This window comes from Suricata suricatta, chromosome 5 (assembly GCF_006229205.1).
Source record: "Suricata suricatta isolate VVHF042 chromosome 5, meerkat_22Aug2017_6uvM2_HiC, whole genome shotgun sequence".
Classification (NCBI taxonomy): domain Eukaryota; kingdom Metazoa; phylum Chordata; class Mammalia; order Carnivora; family Herpestidae; genus Suricata; species Suricata suricatta.
In genome coordinates, this window is record NC_043704.1 from 59,167,868 (window position 1) to 59,186,387 (window position 18,520).

Consider the following 18,520-nt stretch of genomic DNA (forward strand, 5'->3'; position numbering starts at 1 on the left):
CATACTTTACTATTAATAATTATAACATAAAAATTAAAAACTGATTTTAAAACTGCTTTTAATAACTGATGATTCTAAAACCTTACAAACCAGATTTTCTTTTGAATCTAGGGATTACTAGTTTTAATTCCCAGCATACAGTCATTTTTACTTTTGTTCATTCAACAAAGTATTTGTTGTCAGTATCATCAGCTAAGTCTATGCTGGGTGCTGGATTAAGAAATAAGCAATTTGGATAGAGTTCAAGTTCCTAATTAGAATCAAAATGAGTCCATTATCTCTACCTAACAGAGAAAGTTACAAAAATCACTAAATGGCTGAGATGGAAGGAACTTGGAGAACGTAGTAGATTTCAAAAATGGCCCCAATTCTTCACCTTTCTCTATACCTATACTCTGCGTAGTAACGGCGGCTGCTCATTACAGTGAATGAGTTAAACTATCCTGCCTCTCAATTCTGAGCTCATCAAAAGACGTGCTCTAGCCAGTGCCAGCTGATGTGAGTAAAAGTGACGCGGAGGCTAGAAATGAGCCTGTACATTTGGGATTGCCCTTGCCTCTACCATGGCCATGAGAGCAACATGCACACTAGCCTCTGAAGAATAAGTTCCACAGTTACTACCCTGGCGTTAGCCCAGATGGGGCTATTCCAGATCAGTCGACACCAGTTGACCCCTAAAGTGTTTGAGCCCAGGCAAGATCAGCAGGACCACCCAGCCAACCAGCAGCTGACTGCAAATACATGGGCCAGCCTCTCCAAGGTTCTCCAAGCCCAGCCCAGATGAGCTGAACCCTACAGGCTTGTGAATGAATGTTTAATAATTAGATGCCATTACACAGCCTTATTTGGGAACAGAGAAGTGGCAGGCATTATCTGGCAGAACCCAGTCATGTTACTGAGAAACAATAATATATGGAACACTATATGAAACAGGAACTAGAGCACACACTGTGGTGTGCTGTCCAGATCCTACCTTCAGAAGCAAGGCTTCTGTAAAGGTTAGCAGCTGACTCCTCTGAAAATCACGACCTTAGAAAGGAGGTGCCAACTCACACTTTTCCCAGATTCATTCAGTGACTGATGGAGTGGGAAGGGGCTAGATCTAAAAAATTGTCCCCATTGCCTCAAAGTGAACCACTCTGAAGGGTTCATTGCATTACAATTAAAACTCCCTCTCTGTTCTCTTGTATCCCTTACCTCTCATATGCATTATTCCTAAATATACTTCCCATTGACCGCATGCATGCAAATCTCAGTTTCAGAGTCTGTTTTCCAGAGAATAAACCCATCACAGAGCCCACAAAGAAAGCATGCTCAAGTTCACATTACTAGTTAGTAACAGACTGAGGGTTAAGGCTCAGGTAAGATGACCTCACTCTTACTGAGGATTCTCTCTACTTGACCAAAATACATTACACTCAAGGACAGAGAAGACCTAGGACCAAGATTTAAGCGAAACTTTGTTCTAACTGGGATATTAGCAAGAAACCGATTTCATGGCCTGTTTTCTCCTTTCAACTAAAATATTTTCTGAAAAATTTTGACCTGACATTAAAAATAAAGCATTTTACACTTCCAGACTGCAGAATATTTACATCCCAAATGGATGTTTGTGCTGAGGAGGAAAAATCACAGTGAAAGCACTGATCAACAGTGGCTCCTACAAGGATGAGAGCAGCTCTACCGTAAGACAGCGCCCCCTCTGGCCCAGTTCTGAGGAAGGGACGTGTGAGGCCAGCCCTCAGCTCCAGCTGCCTGCCCCTGCCCCAGGGCTCCATTAGGCTCCAGTCTGTCTCAGTCCAGGCGGGGTGAACAGGAGGCTCTCCTGGGTCTGGAAATGCAGCATCAATTTGGCAGCTTCTTGTTACATTTACCCAACTTTTGCCAAAGCTCTCTAGTACTTTTCAGGGCTTAGAGGCAAACATTCTTTAGGACACATCCTATAAACAGTCCACATGGTCTTGATCCAGCTAAATGGATTCACAGACCCGACCCTGTGCGGTGGGATTTGGCTATTCCACACAGCCTGCCCCTGACCTACTAAGATGACTTAAGAGGGACAGGAGGGAGCTTGAACTCTGTCACATCCTGGTGGGGACTGGTCCTGCAAGTGGGGCATTGTCCTGGATTTCCATCCTTTAAGGATCTCAATTCCCAAGTTGAGGTGGTAATAGATTTCTTCATGTATTTGCTCTTCCATGTCTGACTACAGACAGCAATGACACTGCAGAAAAATTCAGCTCCAGCAACAACTTATTAATCACCAACTGTGTGCCAGGCATTGCATTCAAAGTTTCCATCTGTGACGGCTCCTTCTCTATGATATCCATGGTCTCTCCTACTCCCGCTCTGTCTCACCTGAGTTCAGGCATTCTGCCAATGTTCCTGCACCCCTTGAGCCTCTCCCGTTGCTTCAGAAGTTCCTTATCTCCTCTAGCAGTTTTTCAAAGCATGATCCACTGTCTGCCCTCATCACAATCACCTGGGGCACTTGTTAAAATCACAATCCTTGGGTCCAGACCAACTGGACCGGAATTTCTACTGGTGAGGCCCCGGAGTTCACATTTTAACAAGTTTTCTGGGAGGCTGTATTGCCATCTAAGGAAGAGAATAAGGACAGGATAAAAATCCAAATCCTAGGCATAGCAACAAGGCCATTTTTGCCCTGGAATCAGCTTATCTTGGCTAGCTGAGCCCTTAACTCTTCCATACAATATGCTCCAGCCTCTATTTTCAGTTTCTAGAAATATGCCTTCTCTTTCTGGCATGCCATCCCTACCCCTGTCCACATGGGAACTCCTAATTACTTCTACCACCTGTCTTTACCTCACCTGTGCACTCACAACACTTTTAGCTGCTTCTGCAATAATGCTTATCACTCTGCATTGCAACAGGTTGTTTACACATCTACCTTTCCACTAGATACAAGCAATTTATCAACAGGGCTAACTTTTGATCATCTTCTAAATCCCTGTAGCCTGGCACACATAGACACTAGGTACAGATTTAGTTATCCTGAAATCTCTCCCCTAAGAAAGATGTCACACAAGAAAAAAGAGGGTAGTGAGGGGTAGAGTGAAGAAGGTGAGCAGTTTGGGGTATATACAGAAAACCCATCATCAAACCTTACACTTCCTATATCTTGTGAGCCTATAAACGGCCAGTCAAGTGTAATTTGAGAAAACTCATCATATAGGTTTATTTTCTAAGTTTGGGTTTTCACGTATGAGATCCTATAATTGTATTAATCACATTTAAAAATTTCTATATATTATGATATTTTGACATCTTAAAAACTCTTTCTGGCTAAGGAGAGACTGTCCCTCCCAAAGCTAGCCAATTCTTAGAGACAGCAAAAGGCCCAGCCTGCAGTAGCCCTCTGAAAGGCAAACCAACCAATTCAATGCCCTACCTCCTCTCTCTGGCACGTGCACCCCAGGAAGCAATATTCCTCTTCCTTAATCACCCAGGGTCAGATACCAGGGAACTAGGGACCAGCCCTAGAGCCCAAAGCTTGTTGAAATTATTCAAACTAGCCAATAAGAAACTATTCATCCTGTCCTGCCTCACCTTTCTCTTGGGAACCCCAATAAAGGCAGTGACCTAGGCTCTCCCCTTCCTGCACTTGCTTCTGCTTTCTGACTCAACCCTGGCTCTACTGGTGGGCCTAGGGGGCATGCTGTGATTTCCTCTCTGGGACCCATGGGCAATAAACTCTATTTTCCTTTGGCATTCTGCTCTTTTGAGTGTCATCCACTGTGCTGCACCATTCATCACCATACCTTAATAAATCCTTTCCAGGGGTAACATACAACATAGATAACATATATTTATATGGCATTTAAAATATAACTATCATATTCAAGAAGTCAGCACAGGCCAAAGCTGTGGATAAATCTGAAGGCAAAGACTCCAGAGAAAGCTGAATTACTTATTTCTGGGATTGCTGAACTGTCTGTAGTAGATTTATCTCAGTTAGGTTATAACCCTGGCTGCCAGCTATGGGATTTACTTCCTTTTGACTGGAAACAGATCAATTTAAATGACTTTGTAGTTGATTCTCTTGTTCCTATTTTACTCTGCGTGAGTCAGTTACCTACCTACCATTTCATTGTGAAATGAATGTCTGGATTAAATTGATAGGTGAGACTAACCTGGCCAATCTTGATCACAAAATTGCTGCTTTCTTGGTCTCTAGAAAGAGCAACTTGTCCTATCTATGAAGAAAGTGTCCTGCCGATTCTTTTCTGTCCTACAGACTGACTCTACCAAACCTCAGAAGTTATTGAAAATTTATTTGAACAATATATTTAGAAATCTTTAGTGACTTCAGATGGTTAACCAAATAAAGATTGATTTCTCTGTCCTGGTATTTGAAATCTTTTAAAATCTGGTGCCAACCTCTCTTTGACTCTGGACTCTGTCTTACACTTAACCTTATGCTCTAAACCAAACCTAGCTGCAGATCAGAACCACTTGATCAATACTTTAAAAAGATAAATTCTTGGACCCTATCCCCAAATTGTGTCAGTACCTTGGAATTGGGAAGGGAACTGGAGTCTGAATTTTCATTCTAATTTATAAAGAATACCTACAAATTGAGATTAAAAAGAACAATCCAATAGGAAAAAAGGCAAAGGACAATAAAAACAAAATATAAATGCTCCTTAAACATGTGAAAAGATGTTCAATCATACTCAGAGAATGAAAAATGCAACCTAACAACACAGTCCACTAAGATCTCATTTTTCACATATCACGTTGGCTGAAAACATTCACAAGCTTGGTTATACAATCTGTTGGAGAGCTAGAGAGAAATAGACATTTACACGTTGCTGGTGGGACAGGATGATACAACTTGTATGGAGAGAAATCTGATGATATCTAACAAGACTAAGTACATATTCCATTTGGACCAATAATCCTGATTCTCAGAATCTATTGTAAGGATATACCCACATAGATAGAGTAACATATGTGTAAGGTAATTTACTGTGAAATTGTTTACAATAACAAAATACTGAAAACAATCTTAAGTGTCCATTAACAAAGGGACTGGTTAAACTATGATAGGATCTCACAATGGCTTAATAAAGAATGAAGATGATATCTATCTACTCATTAGGGAAGATCTTCAGGATATATCTTTTAGGTGATAAAAGCAAAGTTCAGAGTAGTATATATACTATATTTTGTACTAAAATTGGGGGGATACAGATGTTTATATGCATTTGTATTTGCATAAAGAAGCACTAAATTCATGAATAAGGAATCATAAAAATACTTATGGGGCAGAGGTTAATTGGGTAAAAGGGTAAGGAATGGGTATAACACTTGTCTGTGGATACCTTTTTATGTAACTGTAACTTTGGAATTCAAAAAAAATGTATCAGCCCTTTAAAAAAATTAAAGAAAAACAGAAGGTACTTTGCTAGAATCACCACCTATCAACAACAAATCTACTCCATTTTCAAGGCCCCTCCAATCAATCAACCCACTTTTCAAAATTCTCTAATATTTACACCTTCTCTAATGACTACAATTGGAAGAGCTTATTCCTCCACCACATTCTTCAAGCACTTGTTTTGTATGGTTGGTTTATCATGTGCTTTTCACCCCTTGATCATCAGGGGTTGATCTTGACACTGATACACTTGAAAGGCAAGAGGGCAGTGAAATGGGATTACCACAAGCTGGGGGCAGGCTCTCCTGCCTCCAGGGCACAGAGTGATTGACAGTCAAAGGCTGAATAAACAGAGAAGGACCCCAAGCCAGTACCTGGAAGCCTGATGGCTCACCCAGCCTTGCCTCCCAGCACGGAGCGGCAGGGTCTGGAGAAAGCAGCTGCCAGGCATTGTCACCACTGATGGAGGAAAAGAGGAGTTGGGGCAAAGGGTCAAATTTTCAGGTGCTCCTGAGGAAAAGCAACACCTCGCCATTGTTATGGAGCCTATGAGATTTGTCCATATAGAACAATTCTCTTCAACAGGATCAAAGACAGAAAGACAATATTAGGCTCAAATGGAGTCTATCATTCTCACCTATAAAAAGTATTTTAAAAACGCACCCATGAATTCTTCATTCATGGGACTATGGAATCACTTTCCCTCCTGCTATCACGTTCCATCCATGTCCCCATCAACTTTACCACCTACTTTTTCATCAGTTATCCTCAAAGTCTTCCTTCAAAGTAGGCTATTAAAGAACTTCCTTTGCCCCATAAAAATGTCCATATGTTCTAGCCCTTAGATTGTGGTGATTGAATATCAGTGTCAAATATTTTTTTCCTATATTTTGCTAAAAAACAAACATGTTTGCTGTGCTTTTCCCTCAGTTTCTCTTTTCAATTCTCCAACAAAGTGGCATAGGCCAGCAACTTCTTCCAATCTGCACACTTTGTAATTCATCCTCTTGGCATTTATAACAATCTTTCCATCCAATTGATACTAAAAAAATTTCTTTAATGTTTTATTTATTTTTGAGAGAGAGAGAGACAGCATGAGCAGGAGAGGGTCAGAGAGAGAGAGCGTGACACAGAATCTGAAGCAGGTTTCAGGCTCTGAGCTAGCTGTCAGCACAGAGCCTGACGCGGGGCTCAAACCCACGAACTGTGAGATCATGAACTAAGCCGAAGTCAGACATTTAACCAACTGAGCCACCCAGGCGCCCCCCAATTGATATTTTAAATACTACTAACAATTGAGTATGCTTTTATGTACCATGTTGTTCTAAACTCTCATGTATAACATTATCTTGGATGACAAAGCCAGATGGGCTTATCCTGCATTGCAATTTGCTCAGTCATGAGTGACTTTCATTAGGCTAATGACTAAAATCTTACAGCAAATTTCCTGAAATTTGTAGGTCCATCATTTATAGTTCAAGTACATTTAGCAAGATGGACCAGCTGGTGAATACAGCTCACAGTGTAGTTGGATGTGGGTCTCTGTTTTTGAGGCCCAGTAAAGGTCTGGAAGAAGAGAGAGCACTTGATTTATTTTTAAGGAAAGTAAGGCCATCTGATAGATTTCCAGCTGAAAATTGGTCAAGGCTAGAGTTTGGTTCACTGAGCCCACGATGCACGCCAATTCCTGTTTTCCCATGGCTGGCTCCAAGTCTTGGCTGAAAGTTCCATGGCCTTTCCCATAAGGGTAAACTGGGACATAACACAAGGGGAGAAAGACCTTCCAGGAATTAAATGAGGAACAAAATGGAAGGCCCCCCCATTTCATGTCCAAGCTGCCATTCAATGAGAGGCAAACACCCAATGCACAATACCTGATTTCCAATAGGGCAGGGAAATAGCCCTCAGTGCCTCTACAACTCATATTTAATCCAGATGTCTAAAAAACAGCAGGATTAATGCTCACAATTTGCCAAGGCAGCACCAGATGCTTACAACAGTAGGGACCACATAGAGGCTGAAGTAGAACATATAATGATTTTTCCAAACTTCTCTGAAATAAGGAATGAGGTTTCTTTGTGTAAGGGTTGGTGGGCAACATATTTGACACTCAGAACACCTGGTGGAGGAGGCCTTTTATCACCAGCCAGCACCAGCTTCTGCACTAGATTGAATACCTACTTCCTCTCTAGACATCTGGGTTGTGATTAAGCTCACTGGCCCTTGCTACTAGTTAAAAATCCAGGAAGCAAGTGGTTGAATCTCAGCTAAACACTAAATATGTGGCTTTGTAGTATTAGTCTTTTGGGCTTTGGTTTTATTACCAGGAATAGCAATGCACCTTGTGACCTCAAAAGACAGCCGTGAGGGTTCACTGTTAACATTCTGTAATTAGCAGAAAGCAATTATATGTCCTTTTTCATTACAGGTGCTCTGGGCCCTGTGATAGCTCGTCGCTCTCCAGATGCCTGCCAGAAAAATGGTGGTAATGATGACCACACCATAGTACTTATTATATTGCACATATTTATACACATTATCTTATTAAATCCTCACCATAGCCTGTGAAATAGACATAATTATTTTCAAGGCTGAGGCTTAGGAAGTAGCTTGCCTAAGGTCACACAAGAAATAAGTTGGGTCTGTTGGTTTGAATTGGTCTGTTTGATTCTAGACCTTCTTTTGTATCTTCTGTTTGTATGATTATTGTTGTTTTGATTAAGGACCTTGTCGTTGTTTTCTCTCCCAAACATACACATAGCACAGGGATTAATGTTCACACACAAATCACCAATCCTCAGTGATTTATGATGGGACACTGGAAAGGATGCTATTTATTTTCCTTTGGAACTATCTCAGTGCAAGGTGAGCTAACAAAAATAGAGAAGGCATAACTGAAACTTCATATCTGAATAAATTCTAGAGACCTGCTATAGAATATTGGGCCTATAGCTAATACTGTACTGTGTACTTAAAAATTAGTTAAGAAGTTCAATCTCATGTTGAGTTTTAACCACAACTTTTAAAATATGACTTAGAACTAGACAATATTCAAACCAAATGACATTATCATGACATAATTATGACTACTATGTGTTCTGTTACATCAAGATCACATGACAGAAAAATCTGTGAGCTAATGTGTTATATATGTATTGAAGTTATGTGTTAACTAAAAGGGAAAATATGTTTTATATTCTTTCAGAGGAAATCTATTTTATGAAACATAGGCAGGATATGCACATGGTAAAATATAAAGGACTTTCACTATAGTTGAAGTAAAACTTTGAGGAGTAGAGAATACATGAAAGCAAAAAGTTTTGTTTTTTTTTTTTTAAGGAGAAAGCCCCAGAGATGTAATAATTATAAAAGAAACTGGGTGGGTCAGATCTGGGGCTTCTGACTCTGCAGCTGAACTACTCACAGTAAGTCTTACAACGTTCCCATGAGAACTGCAAGAAGTTAGACAGCTGCCCAGCACTGAGCTGTGCGCCTCATGAGCCTCACATGCACCATTAATATGAAAAATTGTGAAAACTCGACATTCAGCCAAATTCTTCTGCTCTCCAAAAGGACTTGGGTGCAGTTCAGTCCACACTTTCAGTGACTTTTCATTTAGCTGAACAGCGTCTCTCAGCCCTTCCCAGTCTGGCCAGAGTCAAGTGCTTCTAAGGCTCTGGCAGGTCCCCATCTGTGAATGAGTCACCTGCAGCACGAAGGCAGCAGGAAGATCAGATGGTACTATTCACAGATCCAGAAGAAACTGTCTACATACCTTCCTGGCTCTCCCGCCACTGTATTACCTCTCTCATTTTTCTCCACCCTACTGACTTTCAAACCATAGAATTCTTGCATTTTTTTTTTTCATTTTAAAGTGCCAAAAACCTACACCAGAACCCTCTGGAATAATTATGTAAGCAGGTAGGTAAGCTGACCTTCATTACAGCAAGGAAAGAGCCCTCTGAATTTTCCTCTTAATTCCCCATTGACCTTTTCCATAAAGTTTGTCCCACCCTACATATGAGAAAAACAATAACGTAATTAAAATGTTTAAGAGAACCTAGCTGGAAGTGGTCGATTTTCATGGTGCTGTTGTTGACAGGGCCAAAGATGGTGATCACGGAGATTTTCCTGGTGGCCATCTTGCAGAAGCTTTCCAGATATTCATCTCGCTGTTGCACATACATGTTGTTCTCAACCTTAGGAGTGGTGATAAGCTGGAGGTAGGCAGAGGCAAGCAAACATTAGTTCACAGTGACGGTTGTACACAGAGGCAAAATCCAAAGGGATCACTTGGAATAAAGGGCTGGCAGTGACTGGCACTAAAATAAAGTCAACTAAAATGTTCTATTAGACAGTTAGCATCATTAGGGCCAAAACAGGCCATTCGGAAAGGCCCTCTTTATTTTAATGGTTCCAGACACCTTAGAGTTTTGTATTCCCACCAGTTATCTTGATTACTAGCCTCCATGAGCCTTAGTTTTCTCATCTGTGAACTCTGCACAGGGATACTCATTTTGCAAGGCTGTTGTGAGCATTACATGAATATTTGACACGTCATCATTGTTCAATAAATGCTGTCTCCTTTCCTTTTGTTTGGTCTTCATTATCCTAATTGGCAGCCCACATATTTGTGAATTTAGTGTCCCATAAGGTTGAAAGAACTTCACAGCCAGGCTTGGGCACTATGGACCATTCAATAACTTAGAAATTTTACTAGGCAACTTGTAGAAAAGTTTTTAGAATGACTTTCTCGCCTATGTTTTGTCACACTGGGCCTGTACAGAGCTTGTGGCAGACTTCTTCAACATTGGAACCCCAACAGGATGGATTTTACTGTTTCAGTTCAGCCTTCTTTCCAATTCAGACCTGGTATTTTTCACCTAGCTCCTTGTGTCTTTCAAGCTCACTTTGAAGCACTGACTTCTGGGGGGAAAAGAGGAAAGACAGAACAACAACAACAGAAAAAGAGATGCTGTAGTCACCAGAGCCATCTGGGAAAGCATATTTTGTATAGAGAGAGGATATCCTTATTTTTTTAGGGCTCCTGTTGAATGCGCTAAGAGTGTCTCAAAGTTCCATCTAGCTGGATATAAAAGCCTTTCTACTTCCTTGATTATTTTTGTAGCTTTTTCCTGAGCCTTCTCTATTTTTACCAGGTTTTTCATAAGCAGAAATCAGAACTGTATACCATCCTCCAGAAGTGAGTGGGCATGGTGGTTCACCCTGAAGGTGGAAAGACGTGATATTTCATTCTGAGGATGACCAGGTCTTTGTTGAGCTCTTTGACCCCAAATACCTCACTAGGCTACTGTCTGCAGTGAACTTTATTAAGCCTTTGCTAAGTTGTCATTTAGCTTAGAGACAAGCCTCCATATACATTTCTTGAACTTGACCAAGTTCAAATGTGTCAGCCACTTTTCTACCTACCCATCTAAACTTATAAAATATTTCTGAACTTTATGACTATCACCTTGGCATTTTTCAGAAGGGAAGTCACCATGTTGCTAAACCTCTTCCTAACACTTTATCAAAATGGTTAATAAATCTGCTCCCAGCTTGAAATTGGTATTTACCTTTCTCTGTCACAGATACATTTATTGTTGCCTGCAGGCTTTCCCTTTTAAAGATTCCCTGTGCTGGACAAAATTCTATCACTCATGGAAGTCAAAATGTGTTCAGTAACACTTTTGAGTAGAACATTAACAAGGAGTTTTCTGGGATGAAGTTATTTTTTTTCCTCAGGTTATTTATTTTAAGTAGTCATGATTTTGTTTACTTTTGATTTCATGTTTATATGCCTGTTTAGATGGACAGGGTTGGGTAGAAAATGCTTATTTTAGAAATGTAATTTCCCAAGAGGAAAAATAATATTTCCCCAAATTTATTCCTTCATTCATACTCAGCCTTAAAAAAGATTCGAAGTGGCTATAAAAATATATGCTGATGGTATTTTTGCTTTGATTGTTAGTTTTTAATTAGCTTTATGATATTTGAAAAGATCTCTTCAAGTTTTGACAGTGGCCCAAATCTTGGAGTTTTATTTTCAGTTGGTATGTTTTAGGTTTTCCTTTCTGGCCGTTCTTTGCTCACAAACACACTATTTTAAAATAAATGAATGTTTAAGTGAAAACACCAATCAGTCAAAAACAAAGGTATGTTTTACTGGTAATGATTTTGGATTCCTTTTTCTATACTTAGAATATATTTAGAGGAGTGCCCATATGCTAGATGACTGATCATTACCTGCCTCTGTAACTTCAAATCTGTACATAGACTCTATTTCATTCTTGTCATATTTTGCCATGAATCATTACCGTCCATGGACAGGCCATGATATGACAGGACTTCAAGATTCCTCAAAACTACCTCTGGTCCATTTGTCCTTCTAGTTCGTAACTGGGATTTTCAGACAACATAGAATCATAGAGAACCTCATCCTCTCCTGTCTGGCAGCTTTTCTCAGGCCCTCTGAACACAGTAGCCTTAGGCCATTGGATACCCAGTGGGAATGGAACATAAATAAATAAAGAGCCCTGATGTTTATTTTCATCTCAGGACCTATGCTCAGGGATGCCTTAACCCACCCGTGAGGTGACATTTATTCTGCATGACTCATTTCCTCCTTCAGCAACCTGGCCCCAGGCTCTCTCTTGCTAACCTTTCCTCCTATTCCTCCCTTACATGACCTCTTCATTCTTTAGCTAGACTGGTCTCAATGGTGAAATGAAAGGAATCTGGGCAGAGGGCACAGAGGAAGGGTGTCATGCAGCCAAAGCGGGAGGGCCTGCATTTTCTCATAATGCAACCGTTGGCTACCTTGTTGTCTCAACAAGGCCACTTAAACCTTATGAACCTTAGCTTTTGCATCTTTATAATGGAACAACTCGGCCACTCATCAAGTAGTAGTGAGAATCAAGATAAAAATATATACATATATATATGTGCAGCCTGTGTACATAAAAGCACCATATGTGTATGTTGTCTCTGAAGAGTTCACTCCCATTCCTTCCTCTGCCTTGGCGCCTATCACCCCTTCCACGCAGAAAGGTCTTCCTTCCCCTCCACCTTATCCACATATCATGCATTCTTCAAATGCAAGATCCTTCTTAATGTCTTTCCTGGCTCACAATGGTCACTTTCTCCTTTTAGTCGCTGTTCAGATGCAGGCCCACAGGCAGGCCCACATTCCTCAGGTCCCACAGATCACTCCAGCCACAGCAGAGGAAGGGGTCCCCTGCTGAGAAATGTCCAGATGCAGCCTGCAAACAGCAGAGGAAGACGCCCCCTCTACATTTAATCTGCTCCTTGAGTTCGCATCTGGGAAAGTAGAGGAGGCTGATCCTGGACACATAGTTCAGCGACTCTTTCTGTCTCTGTGTCCTGACACCCCCATCCCATTCATTTTCATTCAGTTTGGCAGTATTTCCAATGGTATTTAAAAGAGAATTTAAAATGTTAACTGTGTCCAGTCCCCTCTTCCTAAAAAGAGCATTCTAGAACTTCTTGGTAAACATTGTTGTCTGGCACTTGGCCTCTTTCCAGTTTGGTGGTGATAAAGCAGGGCATGTGTCATGAATTCAGAATTGTGTTGTGTTCTTTTTTATGTTTCTGTTCCAACTGGTATGTTGGCACAAGGAGCCTCAGAATGTCATGAAGCCAGTTTGCATAAGTAAAGGGAGCAAACAGGAATGGGAGGATGCCAGAGGGAAGATATTTTAAGCCTCAGCTTCTTGAAAGCACTGTGTTAGGATCGAGACACTAGATTTTTACAGGATTCTGAAAAATGACATTTAAGCTAGTCACCTGCCTCAGTAAAGCTGATGTTTGTATCCCTTTCTAAAACTAAACCAAGTAAGTAGATTATTGTCCCAATATCCAGATTTCTGAGTTAAGGCTAAAAGTGTGAACCCAGTTGAATTACAAGAGATTCAGTCTCCAAAGAGCACTTAAACTCGATCTCAAGTCTACGTAGTCCCCAGCTATGAGGCCTCTCGCTAATTGACAAGTAGGTACATCTCAGGGCACCAAAGGATGGCTTTTCAGCTCGGCTCCACATAGTTTTAATGTTTTAGTGATAAAAGGCTTAACTCTGTTCTTACCATTGTCAATCCCAAACTGACACCAACCAGTCTGAGGGATTAGGTTAATGGGGATTCAATGCATTGTTCTCCACTGACTGACCAGGAAAGCCAGAGAGCTAGGTGCAGAGAACCAGCTGGGTATTAAAAGTGGAACATTGTTGCTTAGCAAAAAAAAAATGTTGACAATTGATAGGCCTGACTGTTTGTCTGAGTAATTTAAGGTTGAAAGTGAATTTTAAAACCTCTGTATTGATTAACAGGATGAAGCCTTAGTTTCCTCTTCACTTTATCGCTTATGCCCACTAGAAGCTCACAGCCATAGGAGGGCAGAATGGAGTGAGTGGCTGGAATATGAGCTTTAAAATCAAATAGACCCAGTGCCTGGGTGGCTCAGTCAGTTAAACATCCAACTTTGGCTCAGGTCATGATCTCACAGTTGGTGGGTTTGGGTCCCGCAACTGGCTCTGTGCTGACAGGGCAGAGCCTGCTTGATTCTCTCTCTCTCTCTCCTCTCTCTCTGCCCCTCCATGACTCACACTTTTCCTCTCTCTCAAAATAAATAAATAAATTTAAAAAAAAATCAACAGTCCCGAGTTATACTTCTGACTTTGCCACAGATGAGCTGCATGCCTTGGGAAACTTCTCAACCTCTCTAAGCTTCTTTCCTTGGCTGTACGGTGGAAGAGATCAGTCCTTCCTCATGGGGTTGTTGTGAAAATTAAACCACCACCGTTTTGTAAAGCACCTTGAATTACCAAAGGATGTGCCCTTTTCTGTTCACAGGCTGAGAGGCAGGGGCTTGGAAGGACTGACTTCTGGCCTCAGAGTAGGACCCCTGTTTCTACTTGCAACTCCTCTGAAGACCCCTACGATGATGTACAGTCACACCATTGCAGCCACTGTTTCTCTAAAACATTGGTAAGGAGTGATTACATGATGTTTTCACATCTAAAGAATGATATAAATAAATGTAAAAGCACTTGGGCTTTATGATAAATTGTAGTTGGGCACAAAGTTACTGAAAAACTGGAAAGATGAGCTAAAAGTCCTGCATGATTTCTTGAAATGACACCTTATTTCAGTCCGAGCACACGGGTTAGGTTGAGGCCAGTTGGAGGTATATGTTGTCAGCTGTCTTTAACAACTCAGAGCATGTTAAGCCTTAATGAATATTAACTGAATCACTGGACCCCCCGAATAACGTCAGCATGTTTAATGGGAAAAATGAGTGGAAAAAGACAAATGACACCAACAAGCTCTTTCACCCAGAAACACAAGTCTCCTCTTTGCCTGGTGAAACAGAATTTCTTTTCTCTCCATCTTTTGATATTCTATCATGTTTATTTCATCTTATCTCTTCTAATCCATCTCTATTTTAGGTATTAGCTCTTGAGAAAACACATTTCTGATACGGTCATCAGCTGGGCACATGTGGGATGGCAAGATTGAATTGCCTCCTCTTCCTACTTTCTGTCTAATAACAAACCTGGTTGCCCCCCAGCCCCAAAGAGCACCGCTGCCCTGAGCAATCCCAGCTGGTTCTGTTTTGCCTCACATGACATCAGCAGAAGCTGTCGTTTGATTTTCATTGGCTAGAAATTCATGATCAGGGACACTGTTTAAAGCAGAAAATAGCCAGCTGGACTTTCAAATCTCTGACTAAGGGAGTCTAGAGAAAGGGGGAGAAATGAAAGGCATGACTAATATCAGGGATAGAGTATGAAAACCTCTTTCTTTTGACTCAGAAACCAGGGGCAATGGCAGTATTTGCCAGCCGGGCGCACAATTACAATCCTGACGTTTCACCCAGGATTATTTTTCTCCTGCTTGAAATCTGCCCATGAGGGACACTTCACTTGCCCTGTTGGATAAACGGCCAGGGTAGGGTGATGTGCTTTCGCAGGCTGGACTAAGTCCTATGTATTCGGGAGGAGCACACTACTAAAGCTTGCCCACCCCCCAAAGACAGCAGTTGACTCCCTTGGGTTCTCTAATAAACATTTAAGTACCAGGTAAATTCTTCTCTGAAATAGTGATTCTTTTGGTTCTGACTAAAATATTCTCATTTAAATTTATGTACTCTGAAAATAACCAAGTAGCTATTAAACTACTCTAGCAGACAGCCTATCCCCTGATAACTAATTTATATACTTTAAGGCTCAATTAAAAATGAGTAAAATAAACAAAACACACACACATATACACAAACCTGTACACACACACTCATTTAACAGAGGCTCAGAGAAACTGACACCTGTCTCTAGGGTACTGGAAATCGGAACCATTAACCCAGTCCCCTACACTCTACCTTTTTGGCCTCCGACTGGAAGCTGGGCAGTGGTGAGGAAGGCACCGTTGAAGGACTTCAGCTGGTTTTAAAGTATGTGTGAGGGTTACACCAACAAGGACCCTTCCCCAGTCCCAGTCACACTCACTCCCGACCCAGGCTGCCTTACTTTCCTCTTTGAGGCTTCCATGTGTCTTAAGAGACCTAATTAGGGGTAAAAGGAAAACCTTTACCACTTTCCCATATACATGCATCTAGTTCCTAAGCTCATGAAGAAAGAAATCCTTTTGCTAAGTTGTGGTCAGAGTCAATGCATGCCATTTTAGGAACTATACCCAGAACTATCCTTTGGAAGAGAGCTAAGGATGGGGTTGGGTACTGACCAGTTTGGAAGAAGCTGAGCATCAGTACTTCCCCGGGCTCACATCTAAGGTCCTCTGGCCATTGCGTCTGGACCTTAGGGCTAGGAATCTGTGTGCACAGAGGTTCCTGTGCACTGGCCTGGCCGCCCTTTCTTGACACACCTCCTGATCTCCACCCGGCACTGGTTCAGCCACAGCCCACCATTTAGCAACATGACTTTAGAAAAGTAACAAAGCGAACATCAATGTGCCTTGCCTTTGCCCAAAAACGATGCTGGGGAGATTACTTACAAGAAGCCGCCGTTTGCCTTCAAAGGAGCCCAGCAGCTCAGTCACGGACTTCCGGGGACTCGGATCGAAGTGTTTTGTGGTGGGTTTCAGGTAGCCATCCTGTTCTGTTTTCCCTGCCTTTTTCTTCTTGCTCTTCTCTTTCTCCTGTCGGCTCTTTTTCTCAGCCTTATCCTTCTTCGCTTGCTTTTCACTCTTGAGTAACTTGTCTGTTTTCTCAGTTTTCACCTTTTTTTTCTTCTCCTTCTCAGGTTTCTCCAGCTTCTCATGCTTTTTAGATTCCTTTGTTTTCTGGGGGGGAATATTCCCCACCTGCAACTCCTCCTCCAGCTGAGAGGCAGTAGGCCTGCTGAGGTCATATTTACTCTCATACTCATTGCTGAGGATTTTGTCCTGGGCCTTCTTTTTGGGAGGTTTCCCCTTCGCGGGCTTGTGAGGACCTGGCACCACATTTGGCTCGCGGTGGCCGTGCTCCCGCCGGTCTGTGCGGTTGTCCCGGAGCCGGCCGGCGCTGGCCCGAGTGCTGGGCTCCGGGACGGTGGTGGGAGGGGCAGCCGTGAGGTTGTCCAAGCTGGTGGCCTTGCTGGGCCTCCTGGTGGTGTGCAGCCTCTCCCTGGGCTGCTCCTTCCTGGGGTGCGGGTAGAGATTCTCCGAGGGCCCGGGCTCCCTGGCCGTGGCCACCTCAGCAGTTGCTGGAGGCCGGTGGGCATCTGAAGAGGGGTGCACCCTGGCTGTCCAGGGCCTCTGGGTGGTCGGAAAGGCCGTGGTGGTTGTCGGCCTTGCAGCCACAGTGACCATCCGAGAGGTGGCCCGGGTCACTGTTGGGGCTGCAGCGGGAGGCAGGGTGGTGGCCTTTGGGGTTGGAGGAGGTGGGGGAGCAGCGGCCGTGCTGGTGGCCGGCTTCCTGGGCACCTTCGCCCGGCTCTCCCTGGTGGGCAGGACTTGCGCTCTCCGCTGGTCCTCTTTCCTCTTGTCTCCGCTCAGGCCTGGCCTTCCGGCCCCTCCGCCATTGCTCCCCTCCTCCACCACCTGCCCCTCCACCCCAGACGCCTTACATTTTTGGACAAAACCCTTCTGCCTGATTTTCTCGATCCTGCGGATGGGGCCCTGGTCGATGATCTCATACAGGGCCTCCAGCCGGACCGGGTAGGGGTAGCGCTCCTCCACCTGCAGCGTCTTCTTCAACAGCACCATGCCGAACTTGCCCTTCTCCAGCTTCAAGAAGCTCATCAGCTTTGGGACGAGGTTGGGGTCCAGGGGCTGCTCCAGGACGCGGCCCTCGCTGGTGATCCTGCGCACCTTGCCTCCTTCCTCGCCCGCCTGGTGGAACAGCACGATCTGCTGGATGTGCCTCTCCGCCAGCTCGCAGTACACGTCGTCCTTCAGGAGGCTCATCATGAGGCGGAAGTAGGCCTCCGAGGCGTGCGGCGCCGAGATGACCCATACCCTGCTCTTCCCCGCGAAGCTGGCAAGGATGTTGGGAGAGCTGGACCCGGAGGGGAAGCGCAGCGTTCTCGAGCGAGCCGCGGACCCCTCATCTCGGATCATTTCACGGGGAGAATTGGGGACTCCGGGTCTCTGCCTCGGTCTCCCTGGGGCGCTCCTGCGGCTTGGCGGGGCCGATGGGGCCGTGGCAGGAGCTACCCTCAGCACTGGCACGCTCCTCCTCCTTTGGAGAGGCGGAAGCTTTGGTTCTTCCAGAGTGGTGCTCTCCAGTCCCTGAGCCTTTGCTGTGTGCCTCAGAAGCCGAGTTGGCCTTCTGTGGACTGGGGGGACCAGAAGCACCTTCCGCCCTCCGTGGCTCCCCCCATGCATGGCATGGAGGTGGGGTTCTGATCCACACACCAGCCACATTGCAAACAGCATGGTAACACTGAGTCCCATTCTCCATGTCATTGTGCAATCCACTTTGAAAGGCAACGGGGTCAAAAGACAGAGAGGTAGAGGGGGAGTGAAAGAAAAAAAAAGAAAAAAAAAAGAAAATCATTTAATTGCAAACAGAACTGGGCATTTTCTCTTTATTTTGGCCAAGGGGTGGGGGAAGGGATGGTGAGAGAAGAAGGAAGGAGGTCAGGGAATGGAAAATAGGATGAGA

General features: G+C 43.4%; 1 protein-coding gene across 1 annotated transcript in view; it reads right to left on the reverse strand.

The window, feature by feature from the left end:
• Nucleotides 1-18,520, reverse strand: part of CCDC80 (coiled-coil domain containing 80) — a 120,166-nt gene that overhangs the window by 14,592 nt on the left and 87,054 nt on the right. The window contains exons 4-5 of the mRNA XM_029939293.1: nt 16,429-18,332; nt 9,465-9,621 (exon numbers count right to left, since the gene is read on the reverse strand). Coding sequence (XP_029795153.1) covers nt 9,465-9,621; nt 16,429-18,321 — 2,050 coding nt within the window. The 5' untranslated portion in view covers nt 18,322-18,332. The remainder of the gene's footprint in view (nt 1-9,464; nt 9,622-16,428; nt 18,333-18,520) is intronic.